General features: G+C 40.0%; 1 protein-coding gene across 5 annotated transcripts in view; it reads left to right on the top strand.

The window, feature by feature from the left end:
• spag17 (sperm associated antigen 17) overlaps window positions 1-18,064 on the top strand; it is a 268,746-nt gene that overhangs the window by 182,124 nt on the left and 68,558 nt on the right. For all 5 annotated transcript variants that reach the window (XM_048252172.1, XM_048252171.1, XM_048252170.1 and 2 more), the window contains 3 exons: window positions 8,431-8,569; window positions 9,017-9,213; window positions 16,540-16,663. In XM_048252172.1, coding sequence (XP_048108129.1) covers window positions 8,431-8,569; window positions 9,017-9,213; window positions 16,540-16,663 — 460 coding nt within the window. The remainder of the gene's footprint in view (window positions 1-8,430; window positions 8,570-9,016; window positions 9,214-16,539; window positions 16,664-18,064) is intronic.

The raw sequence follows: 18,064 nt of genomic DNA, 5'->3' as shown, positions 1-18,064 counted from the left end.
GACTTTAATTTGTATTTTTCCAGTGAGACGCTGCAACTACCCAAACAACCGGTAGATGGCTCAAGTGAGCAGGGTGTCTCGTAAAAAGAAATGGAGCCTGGAAAACCCTACACAGACTTCACTACAGACTTTAGCAGACTGGTTTAGAAATAATGTAATAGCCAGAAATATGCCTGCCCTGCCCTAATAAAGAAATATTTGGTTAACTGCGATTGAATCCCGTTTGCAGCCAGAGACGCAGGACAAATTAAACATTCTGGTTTTCTCCGAAAGTGCAACGATGATAGACAGACATCATTTGGACAAAATATAGAGTATTAACCTCCGTTGCTCAGCCAAATGCCTTCCTGTTATGTCCTGTTATCACGGAGTTACATGCATAAACGATTTTGATGGTCACAAGTTTACTTCATTAGGGACTGTTCGTCATTTATTTAAGGGGCTACCGGAGGAGTTTTGGGAGCATTAGTCCAAAAGACGTGACCCTCCCTCGCCAGCAATACATTTTTTTCTATGACCCTCCAAAGTGATTATGAAAAATCACTGTCAACTTTTTTTCGGGTTTATCGCCTACTGTATTTTAACGTTTTCACATATTTGGCCATAAGCCGTTTATCATAGGCTATCACTTAAACCAAACTACAAAGGCTAACACTTTAACAGGGGAATTAATTGGGCATGAATCATGCTGAACGCTATTTCGCTACCTTAGAATAATAAGGTTATATCTGCGTTTTGAGTAGGTACAACCGGGACGAATGAAACATTCCATTTTTCTCGGAGTGCAACGATGATAGACAGTCATCATTTGGACAAAACATGGAGCATATTAACCACCGTTGCTCAGCCAAATGCCTTCCTGTTACGCCCTGGTATCAATGGAGTTACAAGCGATAAACGATTTTTGATGGTCACAAGTTTACTTCATTAGTGCTCTCCCCAATCCCAAACGTTCACATTGCATGTTTGTTTGTAATGGATGCAACCGCTTGAGATAGGCTAGCGCGTTTGACAATGAGTTGTTAACAGAACCAAGACATATAGCCCAGCAGCAATCTAGGGACTGATCGTTATTTATTGAAGGGGCCACCGAGGAATTTTGAGTGCTTCAGTTGGAAGTTGCATGACCCTCTCTTGCCTGCTAGAAATTGTTCAATGACCCTCCGACAGAATTGTTAAAAAAGACATGACCCTCCCCTGCCAATTGTCTTCCGCCCGCGCCACAGCCACACACTTTGTGATAACGTTCTTAAATCAATCTTTCCCGTGAGCTTGCATGCTACCAGTCCTTCCTTTTCAAATGTGTTTGCCTGTTTGCACAATTTCACAAATAATCATATGTGATTAATAGTATGACAAATAATCCCTGTGAACGGGGACCGAAACAATGCATGCCAACTTTTTTTTTCTGTGTTTATCACGTATTTTAACTTTCCCCGTGTCTTGCCGTTTTAATGTTTTCCCTTAGAATATCCCATATTTTAATACTCTCATAACAGCCCTGCCATCGGGCCTGTCTCTGTGTTGCCCTGTTGCTACCCCTTGCCCTTCCACCGAAACAGATGTCTTCAAATCATCGTTTTTTGCTTTGAAAACGCAGTGATGTTAACCTATTTAAGTTTAACGGGCGCTGATTGTCGTGGAGAGCACGATTCATTGGCTTTGCATGTTCGGCCTTATGTTCACGTGCGCACCTGAGGCTACTCAGCTGCAAGAGAAATAATTTCCCTGTTTGTATGTTCACTGCAAGTTGGCCTACCATTACTTACCAACTCTGCACTGTAGACTGGCTATTTATATTTTTCTGTGAAATAAGCAAATGTATTTGTTCAACTTTATGAAGCAGAATTACGCATAGGGTACTTGGAACATAATACATTTGACAAAGGACAGATGAATGTTGCTAGTGACAAAATATTAACTTTCAGTGTTTTACGATGTCTTTGTCATGGGGAAGTTTTCCCCCATGCATTTATTCTAGGTTACTGTCAATGACTGCCGTGAGAGAAGCGGGTTCTGTGTTTCGTTCATGTCAGTGACTGACGCGAGAGAAGCGGGGTCTGTGTTGTGTTGCGTTATGTTAATTTATTTTCATTGGGCATACCGTGCCGTGCGTCGTCCACAGCTCTTCAGTTCTGACAAAGCCAAAATTACTCCTTTTGAAACAATGAGTGCAGGAAGCGCGTTTGTATGGTTATATTGTTTGACGGGGTTGTCCCAAGCAGCTTTCAGCCATAAGGCTACTTTGAGAACATTTCAATTCACCCGACACTAATATTCAAAATGTTGAAAACTATTTCGGCATAGCCTATAAAGCAGTTTAATTAAATGGAATGTTAGTTGTAAACAAACGAGCTACTTGGTGAGGCTTGGCCTTTATTTTGGGCAAGCCTGCATTCATTCATTCATTCAACCTTTATTTATTCTCGGAGGGTCATTGAGGGAAGCCCTCATTTTCAATGAAGCCGAAATTACAGAAGCGAAGCAAAGCGCTCCACAAACAAGACAACATTCGAGGCCTTCTGTTGAAGAATTTTATATAAAGCCTGCGCTGACAGTAATCCTCCTGCCCCTGATAGGCCTACCACAGCTGTGGATAGTGTGGAATGTTCAAGTAATAACACAATCCAATGTGTGTCTCAATTGTCCCCCGCTGACCACCTAACACATTTCTCTAGATTTTGCAACGAACTTACATGACACAATGCCATAAAATATGCCAGTTTTAGGACACAGAATAATGTTTGTAATGATACCAGGTAGGCCAGGTATTGTCGAAGGTGCATGGTGAAGTGAAATTCTTACTTTGGAAAACAAACATTTGCCGATATCATCGCCGATCATCAGAATATTGCAACAGATTCTGTGTTCTGGACTGTAGGTAACTTGTTAAGCCAGTGGTTCTCAAACTTTTATTTAATTCCCCACTTTGATCAAGGGGCATGACTGATGATAGTGGAGATAACTTGTTATCCCGAGGCTTTTGGAAGTCAGCATCTTCGACGGTAGTCTGCAGTCTGCCAAATATGAATGTAATTCTGCGGCATAAAGCAGAAGTAATTGTTTATCGTACAGAAAAATACAAATGACATGTCAAGCAGTCAATTGACTACATTGCAGTCAAGAAGTAGGGCAAATAAATTTACGAAACCAAAACGTGGGTCATAGTTGTCTAAGCCTCATTATTGAGTAGCCTGTTAAAAAAGGTCGCCAGATAGTATTAAATCGGCAACAACATTGTTTTCTGCAGAAGCCTACCCAAGGCTACAGATTAATTCTGAACAGTTATTTCTCTACTGGCTCAATTATCACACCACTGTTTTGATTTTAAGTTGCGTTAACCCCAACACTGACAATAATGTAGACAGCAAATTTCGATTTCGATTTTCGTGTAGTCAAGCCTTAAGCCATACCCAAGTAGCCTAAATCGAGGTAATGTTTAATTATGCATGATTTATTTTGTTATTGAATCGTAGGCTGGGATTACTCGGCAACAATTATGTAAGGGACGGCAGGCAGAGCGATGTACAGTGGCAGAGCGACGCACAGTGGCTGAAAGTGGTACTAAAGCTTCACGCAGCTTCACGCCGCGTAATGCGCGAATGAAGTGGTCATTTGAAAGCGATGCCCACTGTATATACTCCTTTGATCCCGTGAAGGAAATTTGGTCTCTGCATTTATCTCTATCCGTGAATTAGTGAAACACACTCAGCACACAGTGAGGTGAAGCACACATTAATCCCGGCGCAGTGAGCTGCCTGCAACAACAGCAGCGCTCGGGGAGCAGTGAGGGGTTAGGTGCCTTGCTCAAGGGCACTTCAGCCGTGCCTGCTGGTCGGGGTTCGAACTGGCAACCCTCCGGTTACAAGTCCGAGGCGCTAACCAGTAGGCCACGGCTGCCTAGGGAGTGAGGTTTACCAACGTTCCACAAGCACAGCTAAGCTAGCTGGCATCCGTTTACACATAGACATCCGAAGTCAGTTTTTCCACATATCTCCTGTTAGTGTTTATTTTAATCTGTACTGCCACATGGAATATACATTTTGTTCTCTAATTATGACTGCCGCTAGCATAGCTAGCATAGCGGTCATATAAGGGAATGTCAAAGTGTTTTTTGTTTTGTTTGTTTGTTTTTTTCCCCATCATCAGATTTCTGAATTTTTAGTCAACGATTCCCGAGACACTGAAACACCGGGGCTTGTGAGCACATCGTGTCCAAATTCATACCCCTCCTTCTCTCTATATCTATATCTAACTTTATATCAAGATAAACAGCAGACCTTGCCAAAAACAAGGATATAAAGCATGTCATTGTACAATAAGCCATTCCCGAGTAATCCAGTTTTGAAATTGCAGAAAATTTCTACATGGTCTCCGACTTTGGGTTGAAATTGTAATAGCACCCCAAAATAATTAACTTCCTTCCTTCATGACTCTTATATTGCCAGATTTCAGACAATCCCACCTACACAAATATTAATAGATATTTCTCCTGGCATGCATCCTGGTGGCATTAATGCAACATGAATAAAATCATAAGGCTGACATAATACAGATGCAAATATTCACATCTTACTTTCCCAGATATGGGTAGCCCAGACTGTCCTGAAATCCTACTGTAGATGATCATTACAATGATTAAGTATATATACTCTTTTGATCCCGTGTGGGAAATTTGGTCTCTGCATTTATCCCAATCCGTGAATTAGTGAAACACACTGCACACAGTGAACACACAGTGAGGTGAAGCACACACTAATCCCGGCGCAGTGAGCTGCCTGCAACAACAGCGGCGATAGGGGAGCAGTGAGGGGTTAGGTGCCTTGCTCAAGGGCACTTCAGCATCAGATTTCTGAATTTTAGTCAATCGATTCCCCGAGACACTGAAACACCGGGGCTTGTGAGCACATCGTGTCCAAATTCATACCCCTCCCTTCTCTATATCTATATCTAACTTTATATCAAGATAAACAGCAGACCTTGCCAAAAACAAGGATATAAAGCATGTCATTGTACAATAAGCCATTCCCGAGTAATCCAGTTTTGAAATTGCAGAAAATTTCTACATGGTCTCCGACTTTGGGTTGAAATTGTAATAGCACCCCAAAATAATTAACTTCCTTCCTTCATGACTCTTATATTGCCAGATTTCAGACAATCCCACCTACACAAATATTAATAGATATTTCTCCTGGCATGCATCCTGGTGGCATTAATGCAACATGAATAAAATCATAAGGCTGACATAATACAGATGCAAATATTCACATCTTACTTTCCCAGATATGGGTAGCCCAGACTGTCCTGAAATCCTACTGTAGATGATCATTACAATGATTAAGTATATATACTCTTTTGATCCCGTGTGGGAAATTTGGTCTCTGCATTTATCCCAATCCGTGAATTAGTGAAACACACTGCACACAGTGAACACACAGTGAGGTGAAGCACACACTAATCCCGGCGCAGTGAGCTGCCTGCAACAACAGCGGCGATAGGGGAGCAGTGAGGGGTTAGGTGCCTTGCTCAAGGGCACTTCAGATTAACTGATTAAGATTAGAGCTTAGGGTAGTAAAATATTCACTAAAATCCATATGCATTTAAGCAGCTCCTGGATTATATGAATTAGGATGCAAATAAGCATATGCAACACTATGCGACACATACAAACATAAAATATGAAGGATACATTAACAATACATTAGCTATCAAATATAATAAAACAAGTAAAAGAAATATAACTAGATGTACCACATAGCGGTATAAAATATGACCGCCGCTCAGTCCTGTACATCCGTTCCGTGAAAATAAATCACACTTCAATTTGTCTCCATATTTTACTCCATCCCCCACTCTTGAAACTTTTGTGTATGCTTGTTTGGCATGCCTGAGTGTGTGTGTGCGGCTGCACAGAAAGTAGCCTACTGGTGCTGAAAAGGTGAATAGATTGTAGAATAGCCAAAGAAGATGTAGCATCGTTATAAAACCTTTAAAATCTCTAAACAATCACAAGTAGGGCAGTTCATCACAGTTCATCCATTGCAACTGGATTGATGAAAGGTCACTTACACTTGTAGGCTACATTGTATTAGGGAAAAGCAAAAGGTATCAGCATAATGTTATTTATTTATTTATTTATTTATAAACAAAAACATCTCTGTCAGTTCCATGCCGTTTTCAACAGCTATCAAAAACAAAGGTCATTTTGGATGGATGGATTTTTTTGTGAATGTTTCTTCTTCTACATAAGATTTTAGTCATCTTTAGTTCACGTAATACTTTATTGTCAATGCACAAATTAAGTAACAGTAGTCTGAAACGTTATTGTTAATGCACAAATTAAGTAACAGTAGTCTGAAACTAAATGCTGTTTTACATCTAACCAGTGGTGCAAATAACTGACATGTCCAAATGGGCCTTGATGAAATCGCGTCGCTAGACTGTTCATACACATTTTAGCGGGCCAAAGTTGAAGAGCTGTTGTCGTTATTGTTAAATTGCAAATATAGGCTGATTCATGTTCCCTTGCATTGTGTAACTGAGGTCCATGGCTAGTCTGGCTTTCACCAGACCAAGCTCAATCTTTTAAGAAATCAAAAATAAATAGCGCGGGCAGATCAGGCTGGGTTCACCCAGCCTAGTCCATAGGCACCCGATATTGTTTAATTTTTCGATTGAGATATCCACGCTCTGGCTATTCTAAATGCAAAATGCATCAGGGAGTTATGACAAAACTGTAACTAACAAACTATATCCTAATAGAAAGCTGTTAGCTTCCCTAAGCTACAGGTAGGCTTATAAGGTAGGCCTATATACAGCATAAATTGTCAATAGGCTATGCTGGCGACACAAATAAAATCTCCTTTGGAAACCAATGGCTTACGCCTTACAGTATCAAGCGGACCTAAACTGCCATATCGTGGCGAAAAGTTGTAATAAAATTCATGCAGCTCCATGAGTCAAGGAAAGCGCGAATGAAGTAGCCACTTCTAAATGGGACCCACTACACAGTAGCTTAAGGTGTGTTGCTAAAGCAGCCATAATGAAATGAAGGTGTCATTGGATACTTCACACACACATGCTTTTTAATTTCACAGACTACAACTACCAAGCTAGAATCAAAGCACATTGATTCCCCTCTCACACCCTGCACACACTTAAAACAAAATAAACAGGTGTCTCAGTCTCACGCATGTATAGGCAAAACTGTATCAGACCGGTGTAACGTTGGTAAATCTTCCATTGCACAGAATGATTTTTGTAGCGATGTAACAAATGACAGTCGAAAAGATACAATTACAGTGCTGCTATCAATTTGCTTTGGTATAACCGCATTTATAGTTTTCTACAAATGCAATCAATCAAATTGGCCTCCCATCACTCAACCAGCCAACGGTAACATTACCTAGGTCCTTATTGATATTATAAGATTAGCATTACCTGCAGTAAAACCAAGCATGTCCGATAAACATCCTCAGATTTATTTAGGCTTCAAGAAGAAATGGAAATTACATTTCATGTGAACATCATCCTATCCTTATTAGGCGTTCTCTGCGGTAAACTACACTCCTTGTATGGCGTCCATTGTTTTCCAACCCACTTTTAACTTCCAACAAAATTACGTCTCACTGCAACGACGCGCCATCTAGTGGACAAGCGACTACTTATCGCCAATACTGGAAATGCAGCCATGATGATGATGAATAAATATTTTGGCTTTCTTTTAATCCTACTGAATTTGTAATTATGTATCGGCCGTTCTAATACCGATAGTATGTGGGTGCCTGTGTGTGTGTGTGCATGTGTATATGTGTGCACCGCCATCTACAGGCCAATGAGTGTACAGTCACTAAATGTACACATAACCCTAATTTTTTAGACCCCCATGGATGAAATTCTACGAAACTTGGCATACCCCCAGAGAATGCCAGGTCAATCATACACATAAAATTTGGTGCAGTTCTGAACATCTTAACTGAAGATGGGGGCAATTAAAGCAGAATAATATTGCATTTTCATTTTTTACCGGGGGGGTGCAAATCACAAATGAGTGATTATGGGCCAGATTGATGTGGGCCCTTGAGACCAACATACCATAAAAGATTCTTCATCCTCAGTGCCACGGTTCAGATAGTTATTTAGGAAAAACTGCTTTTTTTGCGGTTCGGGGGGCCCAGCACGGGGGGGGGGAGTGGCCCCCGGGGATGAAACGAAATTTTTCCGTAAAAGTCTAGTGGGGCTACATACCCACCAAATTTCATGTGCCCCGGTGGTTCGGTGTCCCGGGTATCGTTGACCAAAAATTCAGGAAGTAGATGAGCGGCGGTCATAATAAAATATAATGTCAAACTGTCTAACAAGTCTCTTTGTTTTAGTGCAGCCAAGCCATTATTGTTTTTAAGAACAACATTTTGTGTGGTTTGTTGGCAGATCCTTTTCGCAGATGGCACAGTAAGCAGCTGTCAAGACTCTGAATATATTCTGCATTCAACTCAAGATCCATTCAGTAGAGAGAATGAGTGTTTGAAGGAACAGAGCATGGATGGCAGGGAATTTAAAGAAAAGAAAGGTATTGACTGCTGTGCAAATCTCTTCACAGTTCATCTTCAGGTCTGTGTTGGGAGCTGTCTAATTACAGTGCATAAAAATGCACTGTTCTGTTATCCGAAGTCTTCTTCTTCTTCATGCCCCCACCCCCCCCCTAGCTTAACTGTGACTAACACCCCTGCTGCTGGAAAAATGTCTCGGGAAAACAATGAATTTGGGTTCCCAAATCAAAGCCTACGTGATGTTTACTAGGAAAATGGTCCATTCATTGTGCCCACCCAAAAATTATATTTCCTTCTTTTGGTAATTGCCTTGCATGCTGACAAATTGATTTCAGGATATCATTGTGAATTTAGTGCACTAATGCATATTCCTATTCATTTTAAGCCTCCAAAATAATATTCTTCCATTTATGTCAGAATTGTACTTGTACTTGTAATTGTACAACTTGAGATGTTGTACTCAACAGGTAAGGCCACTTTGGAGATGGGCATAGGAAATGAGGTGGATGAACAGAAGAAACAGAATGATCAAGGTCCAGCCGAGCTCTGTGAGTCCTGGACAACAACACCACCATCTGGTCTTCAGCTTTACACCTCAGGAGATGCATCAGGGGACATTCAGCATATCCTAACCTACACATCAACTGACCCCTTCAGCCAAACAGTAAGCTGATGGAGAACTTTTTTTGCTAAATCAAAACCAAACTGCATTTTGCCAAACTGCATCAAATACTAAAAACTCCTTTTTCTGAAAAACTTTGAAAAAAGTACTGTTTTTCAGTACTACTGAAAAAAAAAAAAACCACCTCAAAAGCCTTTAATGACATACTTTTCAAATATACTGTAGTAGGGCTGCCACTAACAATTATTTTGATATTTGATCTAAATTATTCCTTTTCCTCCAAAAAATTAACCTCAGTAATTTTATTTCAGTTTACTTTACCTCCCTTTCTAAAACATCATTCGGTGTAAGAGATATATTTGAAAAATGAAAAAATATATTTACTCAGACCTGTACTTATTATAGTACATAGAAGAACATGTCATATTCAATTCAAAATCATTTTCACTTCCTTAAAAAAACCTTTTGCTGACATATGGGTAAAAGCTTGTGACTGGAAAGTATAAAGTATAAATATAATAATAATAGCAATTAATTACCGTAGTAAGCTTATTTGTGGACTGCAGTGTGATCCTTATATGTTGTCCTTTATTATGTCATTTAATTTGTGTTACTCTTAATACACCTCAATTGATCTTTCCCTATAATAACTGGCATTTTAGTTGGCGTCTTCTATAATATGTGATAAAAATGTATGATAATCATTTTTTTATCACAGGATACATTCTTATGTACAGGAAAACAAGAACGTTCTGTAGGCCAAAATCAAAACACTGGTGAACGTGCTCAAGACTATCTAGACGCGAGCCTCTTCTAGGTTACCAGATGTAATGAAGACTTAGCTAACGTTAGTTGACCTGCAGCTGCTTTAACGTTTCTCCAACCATGACTCAGCTACACATTACGGAACATTTAGTAAAAAAACAAAAAATACCTCTCTAACCATCGTAACATATTTAGCTGAAGTTAGCGATGCAGATGAAGTTTAGCCTACCTTTCGCAGAGAAATATGGCCAGCTCTGCGTCAGACTTGATATTCTTTGTTTGACAAAAACGTTGCCATCTCAGGAAGGCTCCTCCAATGTCCACTTAATTGGTTTCTTGTTTTACCGAACAGCTACTCGTTCATGACTACAACTGACAGCTGTTGATAGATAGATAGATAGATAGTTAGATAGATAGATAGATATAGAAACGTTATTGATCCCCAAGGGGAAATTCCAGTACAGTTTGCAGTTGTTGACAGTTGGCCTTTGCTAATTTGGCAACCAAAATAGAAGAACGCACCGGCCCATTATTAGTACGCCATTATAAAATTAAATCGTTCAAAATTCCAAGATTCCGTCCCGTAACTCATTTTGTTTACGGGTTTTACGGGTTATAGTAATGTTGTCTAATAAGCCATTACTTCAATTCATCATGCTTCCTTACTCTCTGACGACATATGGTGATCCTTTTTGGAATGGTTACAATTTATTTTCCATTATTTCCCACATACTGGTCCTTTTTCCATGACGCTGATAACGCTATGTTCGCAAATGTACGTACATCTGGCCCATTGTATTTAAAAAATGAATCCAAAAGGTTTCTTGTTGGAGAAGCCAACATCCCCTCTAAGTGGTGACTGCTGTCGCTGCTCATTTTAAACTAGCCGGACATAATGTCAGCGCCCTCAGATATATCGGGGTGTAGCGGAGCTAGCGAAGCAGTCATATAGTGATTGTCAAAGTTTTTTTTTTTTTCCCCGTCATCTACTTCCTGAATTTTTGGTCAACGATACCCGGGACACCGAAAACACCGGTGCACATGAAATTTGGTGGGTATGTAGCCCCACTAGACTTTTACGGAAAAATTTTGTTTGGTCCTGGGGGCCACTCCTCCCCTGCGCTGAGCCCCCTGAACTGCAAAAAATGCAGTTTTTCCTAAATAACTACCTGAACCGTGGCACCGAGGATGAAGGATTTTTTATGGTATGTTGGTCTCAAGGGCCCACATCAACTTAGCCCTTAATCACTCATTTGTGATTTACACCCCCCCCGGTAAAAAAATAAAAATGCAATATCATTCTGCTTTAAACGCCCCTCTCTTCAGTTAAGATGTTCAGAACTGCACCAAATTGTATGTGTATGATTAACCTGACATTCTCTGGGGGTATGCCAAGTTTCATAGAATTTCATCCATGGGGTCTAAAAATTAAGTTATGTGTACATTTAGTGACTGTACACTCATTGGCCTGTAGATGGTGGTGCACACATATACACATGCACACACACACACAGGCACGCACATACTATCGGTATCGGCAATTAGAACGGATGATACATAATTACAAATTCAGTAGGATTAAAGAAAAAACAAAAATATTCATCATTATCTTTTGGCTGCATTTTAGTCGTTTGTCCACCAGATGGCGCATCGTTGCATTGAGACGTAATTTTGTTGGAAGTTAAAGGGGAATTTGGCAACTATTTCAACGTAATAAACCCCTTTAGAAATCATTTGGATGGTTAAATGACCTGTTCCGGTGAAAATGGTGACTTTCCCCGCTGCACCTAGCGTCCCCAGGCGGAAAACCAACCTTGCAACATTAAGACTACCGTCCCGGAAAGAGAAGTGAGAAACAAGAAACTCGTTTTAAATCGTGTTTCTTACCTTGTAACATCCACATAGTTCTACCAAACCTATGCTAACTGTTCACTAGCTTGTAAACAAAGCCATGTGCTTTATTGTTACCTTTTCCCACAGTTTGAAATAGCATAATGCACAATTTATCCAGCAGAGGGGGAAATCCTGCCAAGTTTCCCTTTAATCTAAAGTGGGTTGGAAAGACACGCTTCCTAGCCTACAAGGACAACACAGGGTAGGATGATTTCTGCATGACATGTAATTCCCATTTCTTCTTGAAGCCGAAATAAATCTGAGAATGTTTATCGGACATGCTTGGTTTTTACTGCAGGTAGGCTACGTTAATCTTAAATTATATCAATAGCCTAGGACGTAAGTAAAAAAAATAATTTTACCATTAGCATTGGTTGAGTGATGGAGGCCAATTTGATTGATGTATTTGTAGAAAACCATAAATGCGGTTATAGGCTACCAAGCAAATTGATAACAGCACTAATTGTATCTTTCGACTGTCACCTCATTTGCTTATGACCATAACATAGGCTGCTAGGAGCTAAGTGAGTTAGCCACAACACGTTCGCTATGTGATTGTTTTCTAATAGAAAATATATAGGCTACCTGAAAGATAACCTGTCTATGATGCATCCTAAACACCGGGCTGGGACATTTCTGCTCAAAGTCTCAAAAAGCATCTGAGTCAATGTTCATTCGCAAATACCCATAGGCTATAGGCTACTTCAATCCTCTAATTTCAAAGGTGATTCAAGTAAGGAAGAGCATGGCTCAAAGTAAAGTAACTGGGACTGAAACTACATAAATTCGTCAAAGTGAATATTTGTGTCAACTTGCCGCAATGTAGATTTATTAACGCACCCGTGATGATCTACATCTCCATTTAAACCAAATGTTTTAGAGCGCACGTTGAGAGATGTATCCAGGGCAGGGCTGTACCTACACATATTTGTTGCACATGCTACAAAAATCATTCTTTGCGATGGATGATTTAGTACCCAACGTTACACCGGTCCAATACAGTTTTGCCTATTGCTATACGGTGAGACTGAGACGCTTTTTGTTTGTTTGAAGTCCGTGTTTAGGGTGTGAGAGGGGAGTCGATGTGCTTTGATTCCAGCTTGGTAGTTGTAGTCTATGCGATTAAAAAACACGTGTGTGTGTGAAGTATCCAAACAATGATAACGCTGTCATTATGGCTGCTTTAGCCACAGACCTTGAGCTACTGTACAGTGGATTGGGTTCCATTTAGAAGTGTCCACTTCAATTGCGCTTTCCGTGATTCACACAGCTGCGTGAAATGTATTACTACTGATATATCGCCAAGATGTGGCAGCTTAAGTCCGCTTGATACTGTAAGCCACTGGTTCCCAAAGGAGATTTTATTTGGGTCGCCACCATAGCCTAGTGACAATTTATGTTGTGTAATAGGCCTAGCATAGGGCCTACCTTATATAGCTTATGGTTTGTTAACAGTCACGGTTTTGTCATAACTCCCTCTATGCATTTTTGCATTTAGAGTAGCTCTGAAACTGGGGGGCGAACACGTCGCAGGGGGGGCGCCAGTGCGTGGATATCTCAATTGCAAAATTAAACAATATTTCTATTGGGCGCCTACCATGGACTAGGCTGGGTGAACTCAGCCTGATCTGCCGGCGATTTCTTTTTCGCCAGACTAACCATGGACCTCATAGTTGCAAAATGCAAGGGAACATGAATCAGCCTATTATTTGCACAAACAATAACGGACAGTAGCTCTTCAACTTGGCCCGTTAAAATGTGTATAGTCTAGCAAAGCATTTGGACATGTCAGTTATTTGCACCACTGGGTAAAACTGCATTTTGTTTTAGACTACTGGTATTTAATTTGTGCATTGACAATGAGGCTGAATATCATATGAACTAGATGACTAAACTTATGCATATGTAGAAGAAGAAACATTCACAAAAATCCATGACATGACCTCTCTTCTTGATAGCTGTTGAAAACTGCATGGAACTGACAGGGATTGTTTTGTTTAATAATAAATGGTAACACTTTACTTGACAGGTGAGTTCATAACACATTCATAGCAGCTGTCATAAACTGCACATAAAGCATTCATGACTGTTTCATGAGACATGACTCAACATTCATACCAAACCTTTCATAAATGTGGAAGACAGAATGACGACAACTTGTCACAATAAGTCCAACAACCGCAAAGCAGCATTGCCGTTTTTGTTCCAAACCTCTTACCTGATCACGTTACATCTGAGTCAATGGGCTAGTCCAGTTCCAATAAGACAGAACATGGTCAAGCAAATCATTTTTGTTTCATAAAAATGTATTTGTTTTATGATGTAACCTTTGCAGATGATTTCTCATCTTTTGCTACTGGGAATGTCCAAATACACAAATACGAGTCAGCTGAATGTAGGCTAGTTTATCTCCCAGTGTTAAACTCAGTGTTTATGAATACTTCACAACTTGTATAGTAAAGTGACATTCTATGTAGACTTCATAAGATATTCATGAAATATTTACAAAGGCTGGAAAGATTAAATTAATGGTATCCTTGGTAAACCTGAGTTTAATGGTATCCTTGGTAAACCTGAGTTTAACACTGGGAGGTAAACTAGCCTATAGTACATTCGGCTGACAAATACATGTAACCTGGATACCATTAATTTAATCTCTCCAGCCTTTGTAAATATTTCATGAATATCTTATGAAGTCTACATCGAATGTCACTTTACTATACAAGTTGTGAAGTATTCGATTGTTGGACTTTTATTTTGACAAGTTGTCATCGTTCTGTCTTCCACATTCATGAAAGGTTTGCTATGAATGTTTAGTCATGTCTCATGAAACAGTCATGAATGCTTTATGTGCAGTTTATAACAGCTGCTATGAATGTGTTATGAACTCACCCGTCAAGTAAAGCGTTACCTAATAAATAAATAAATACATTGTGCTGCTGCTTTCCCAAATACAATGTAGCCTACAGGTGTACCTTTCATCAGTCCAGTTGCAATGGATGGACTGTGATGAACTGCCCTACTTGTGATTTTAAAGGTTTTATAACAATGCTACAATTTTTTTGGCAAGTGCTACAAATCTATTCACCTTTGCAGCGCCAGTAGGCTACTTTGTGTGCGGCCCGCAAACACACATTCCAAACAAGCATACACAAAAGTTTCAAGAGTGGGGGATGGAGTAGAAGATGGAGACAAATTTATTTATTTTCGCGGCATGGATGTACAGGACTGCGCGGTGGTCATATTTTGTACCGCTATGCGGTACATCTAGTAAAAATTACAAAAATAGTTCATACAAAAAAAAAAAAAAAAAAACAGTATGGAGAAACAGACCAGAAGGCATAAGAAGTAGGCCTCAGAAGCCAGGCACTCACTCCCGGTCTCTCACCCCAGGGAGTGGGAAAACGATGGTGGTTTCACTGGCACGGGCAAGGCCCGAGGCTGCCCATAGTGGCAGCGAAGTGTGGCAGTGGCGGTGGCAGTGAAAAAGTGCGAGCAAGAGCGAAACAGCTCTTAATAATGTCATCCACTTTTAAAGGGGCAGGCTATCATGACATCCACTCATGATCATACCACCACTCAGGGATCATACCACCACTCAGCTGCGCCAATCTGCCTGTAAGACACACAACAGGAGAACAGACACAAAGAATACACAGAAACGACCCACAGGGTCATAACAGTCTTACTATTTTCATTTCTATGATTTTTGGTCAGCACTACACAAATCACAGTTGCAGACAACATAAGCTAACTGGATAAGCTTAGTCATCTAGTCATCTTAGTCATCGTCTGGATAAGCTTAGTCATCTAGTCCAGTGTTTCTTAAACTTTTTCACAAAGGACCACTTAACCAATAAAAATGAAACGCACAGACCACCTAGCTAAAAAAAAGAAAAAAGATTAGACCTACAGTATATTAGCCTACACAATAGGCCTATTCACTGAACCACCTTGCTTATTGTCTTTGCACTTTGCTTATTGTGTCAGAAGATTAATATGAAACTGGCATGTCTTACATAGACAGTGTTGCAGAACTGTTTGGATTTACATACAAGTTGGTTCAATATTGCAAACAACTCATATCTATATTATATTTTACCACGTCTGCTCGCGGACCACTTGGGATAGCTTGCGGACCACCAGTGGTCCCCGGACCACACTTTGAGAAACACTGATCTAGTCATCTTACGTCATCGTCTCTGCAAATTATTGCATTTTTCAGTAAATAATGGCTCATTTACACATTTATACATAACATTTCAGAAAACTTCCAATACAAAACCCCTATCCTTTCCATCACCACCGTGGCAGCTTGCTTTCCGGTGCACGCTGCTGTTCTGAGCCGGGCATCCTTATCCTCTTCACCAGTGCATTTGCCTGGCATCCCAGGTCAGAACAGTGAGCTCCCAGCGGACCCGTTCAACTCCTCGCTCCTTGCATCAGATCGGAGCATCAAAAGGAGTTAAGGGGAGGCAGCAAGAGATCCCAATGGATGACATACATAGGGGGTTTCCACAGCAGATACAAAAGGATGGCGGTCTCAGACCAATCCTTGACCTGAGATCTTTAAATGCCTATGTGAAATAAATGCCATTCAGAATGATCATTGAGCGTCACATCCTAATCATAACATATACAGTTCTCAGTACATGTAACAATTCTAATAAATAACTTTGATACTATTATTTAATTGTAATGTTTCCCTAGGTTGTTATTGTAAAAGAAGATGGTGTCATCACAGTGCAAGAGGTCGATGGATCCAAGGTCGTAGAGCATGCAGATGGAACTCGCATCAAAACTTTCTATCAGGAAGCCAAAGAAGTTAATGAAAGTGAGTCCACGCTTGAACTGACATGTGAATTATTGTTGTGTGGAGTTACTTTGGTGAAGTTTCAAACTAGGAAGGGTCACACTAATTGGGTCTGTTTGAAACGGAAGACAGCTGCCTACTGCCTCCCTCCCTACATAGAGAGCTGTCTCACTAGACATGACTTTGGATTAAATGCATCTTTTAAAAATGAGCATAGCACTCTAGAATCTTTGCTTTACACTACGGTATGACGTTAGCAAAGGCCTGACGTTAAACTATATTAGCTTACGTAAGCTAGCAGGCTAACAGTATAAATTAGTTTTACGGCCTGCAGATATATCAGACCAGACACTATAAATGGTTACAACAATGGCATAATCAGATAGAAAATTGTTTATTTCTCATGTCAAATCTACAAATCTAAGCAAAATAAGGTCACACACATGATATTTTAAACAGATTCAGCAGCCATTACCGATGTCATCCGCCATGTTTGTTTACCTTTCACAGCTGTTTCAGACGTTGCCGCAAGGGATTATGGGTAGGAGGGTGCATGAAGTGTGCATCGAAGCTGCCTCCAAAAATGACCAGTTAGATATCTTAAAAGGCAGCAACTTTACCCTTTTCGAACACACCCATTTTTTGATCAATGGCCCCATTTATACTGTGTGCCTGGTGCTTGAACTTAGTTCCTGATAATCTTTAGGCCCTGGTTAGATGCCCAAACCTGCCATAAAGAGTCCATTTCACTTTGGATAAAAGCATCTGTTAAGTACCAGTCAATTTTATATTATACTGGGCAAGGCTTAAAACAAGGTTTAACCTGGAATGTACTCAAGTAACAAGCTCAGCCCAGTCAGGGCCACAGGTCCAAGCCCTGGTGTTTACACATCATGATGAATGGTTACTATGGCCACAGTTTGTTAATTCCAATGACTATATAGAACATACTGTAACTAAATGGAGCCACATTGTCCATCTACACTGCAATAACTGCTTATAAAAAACTTCTAATAAAATCTAACCAAGATTATTACCGTATTTTCCAAACTAAAAGTTTGAAACTTTTTTTCATAGTTTGGCTGGTCTTGCGACTTATAGTCAGGTGTGACTTATATATAAAAAAATATGTTATTATATGATTATATGTTATATGTTAAAATATATGTATTAAATGTTTTTAAATGTTAATTCATATTAACTGACATGAACCCTACTGTACATGAAACATTACCGTCTATAGTCGCGAGAGAGCGCTCTCAAATGCACAAGTTCTGTGCGCTTTCAGTCAGAGATTAGTGCTTGCACAATGCCTGAAACACACGTGCATACCTAAATCCTCAAATTATGGCCGGGATACTATTTATAGCCGGGCCTCAGATTCGGACAAATAAAGGCCAGTAATAGTTTTGTTTCAGTTTA

This window comes from Alosa alosa, chromosome 9 (assembly GCF_017589495.1).
Source record: "Alosa alosa isolate M-15738 ecotype Scorff River chromosome 9, AALO_Geno_1.1, whole genome shotgun sequence".
In the NCBI taxonomy this organism is placed as follows: domain Eukaryota; kingdom Metazoa; phylum Chordata; class Actinopteri; order Clupeiformes; family Clupeidae; genus Alosa; species Alosa alosa.
The sequence above is the reverse complement of the archived record's forward strand: the minus strand, read 5'-3'. Positions and strand labels throughout refer to the sequence as shown.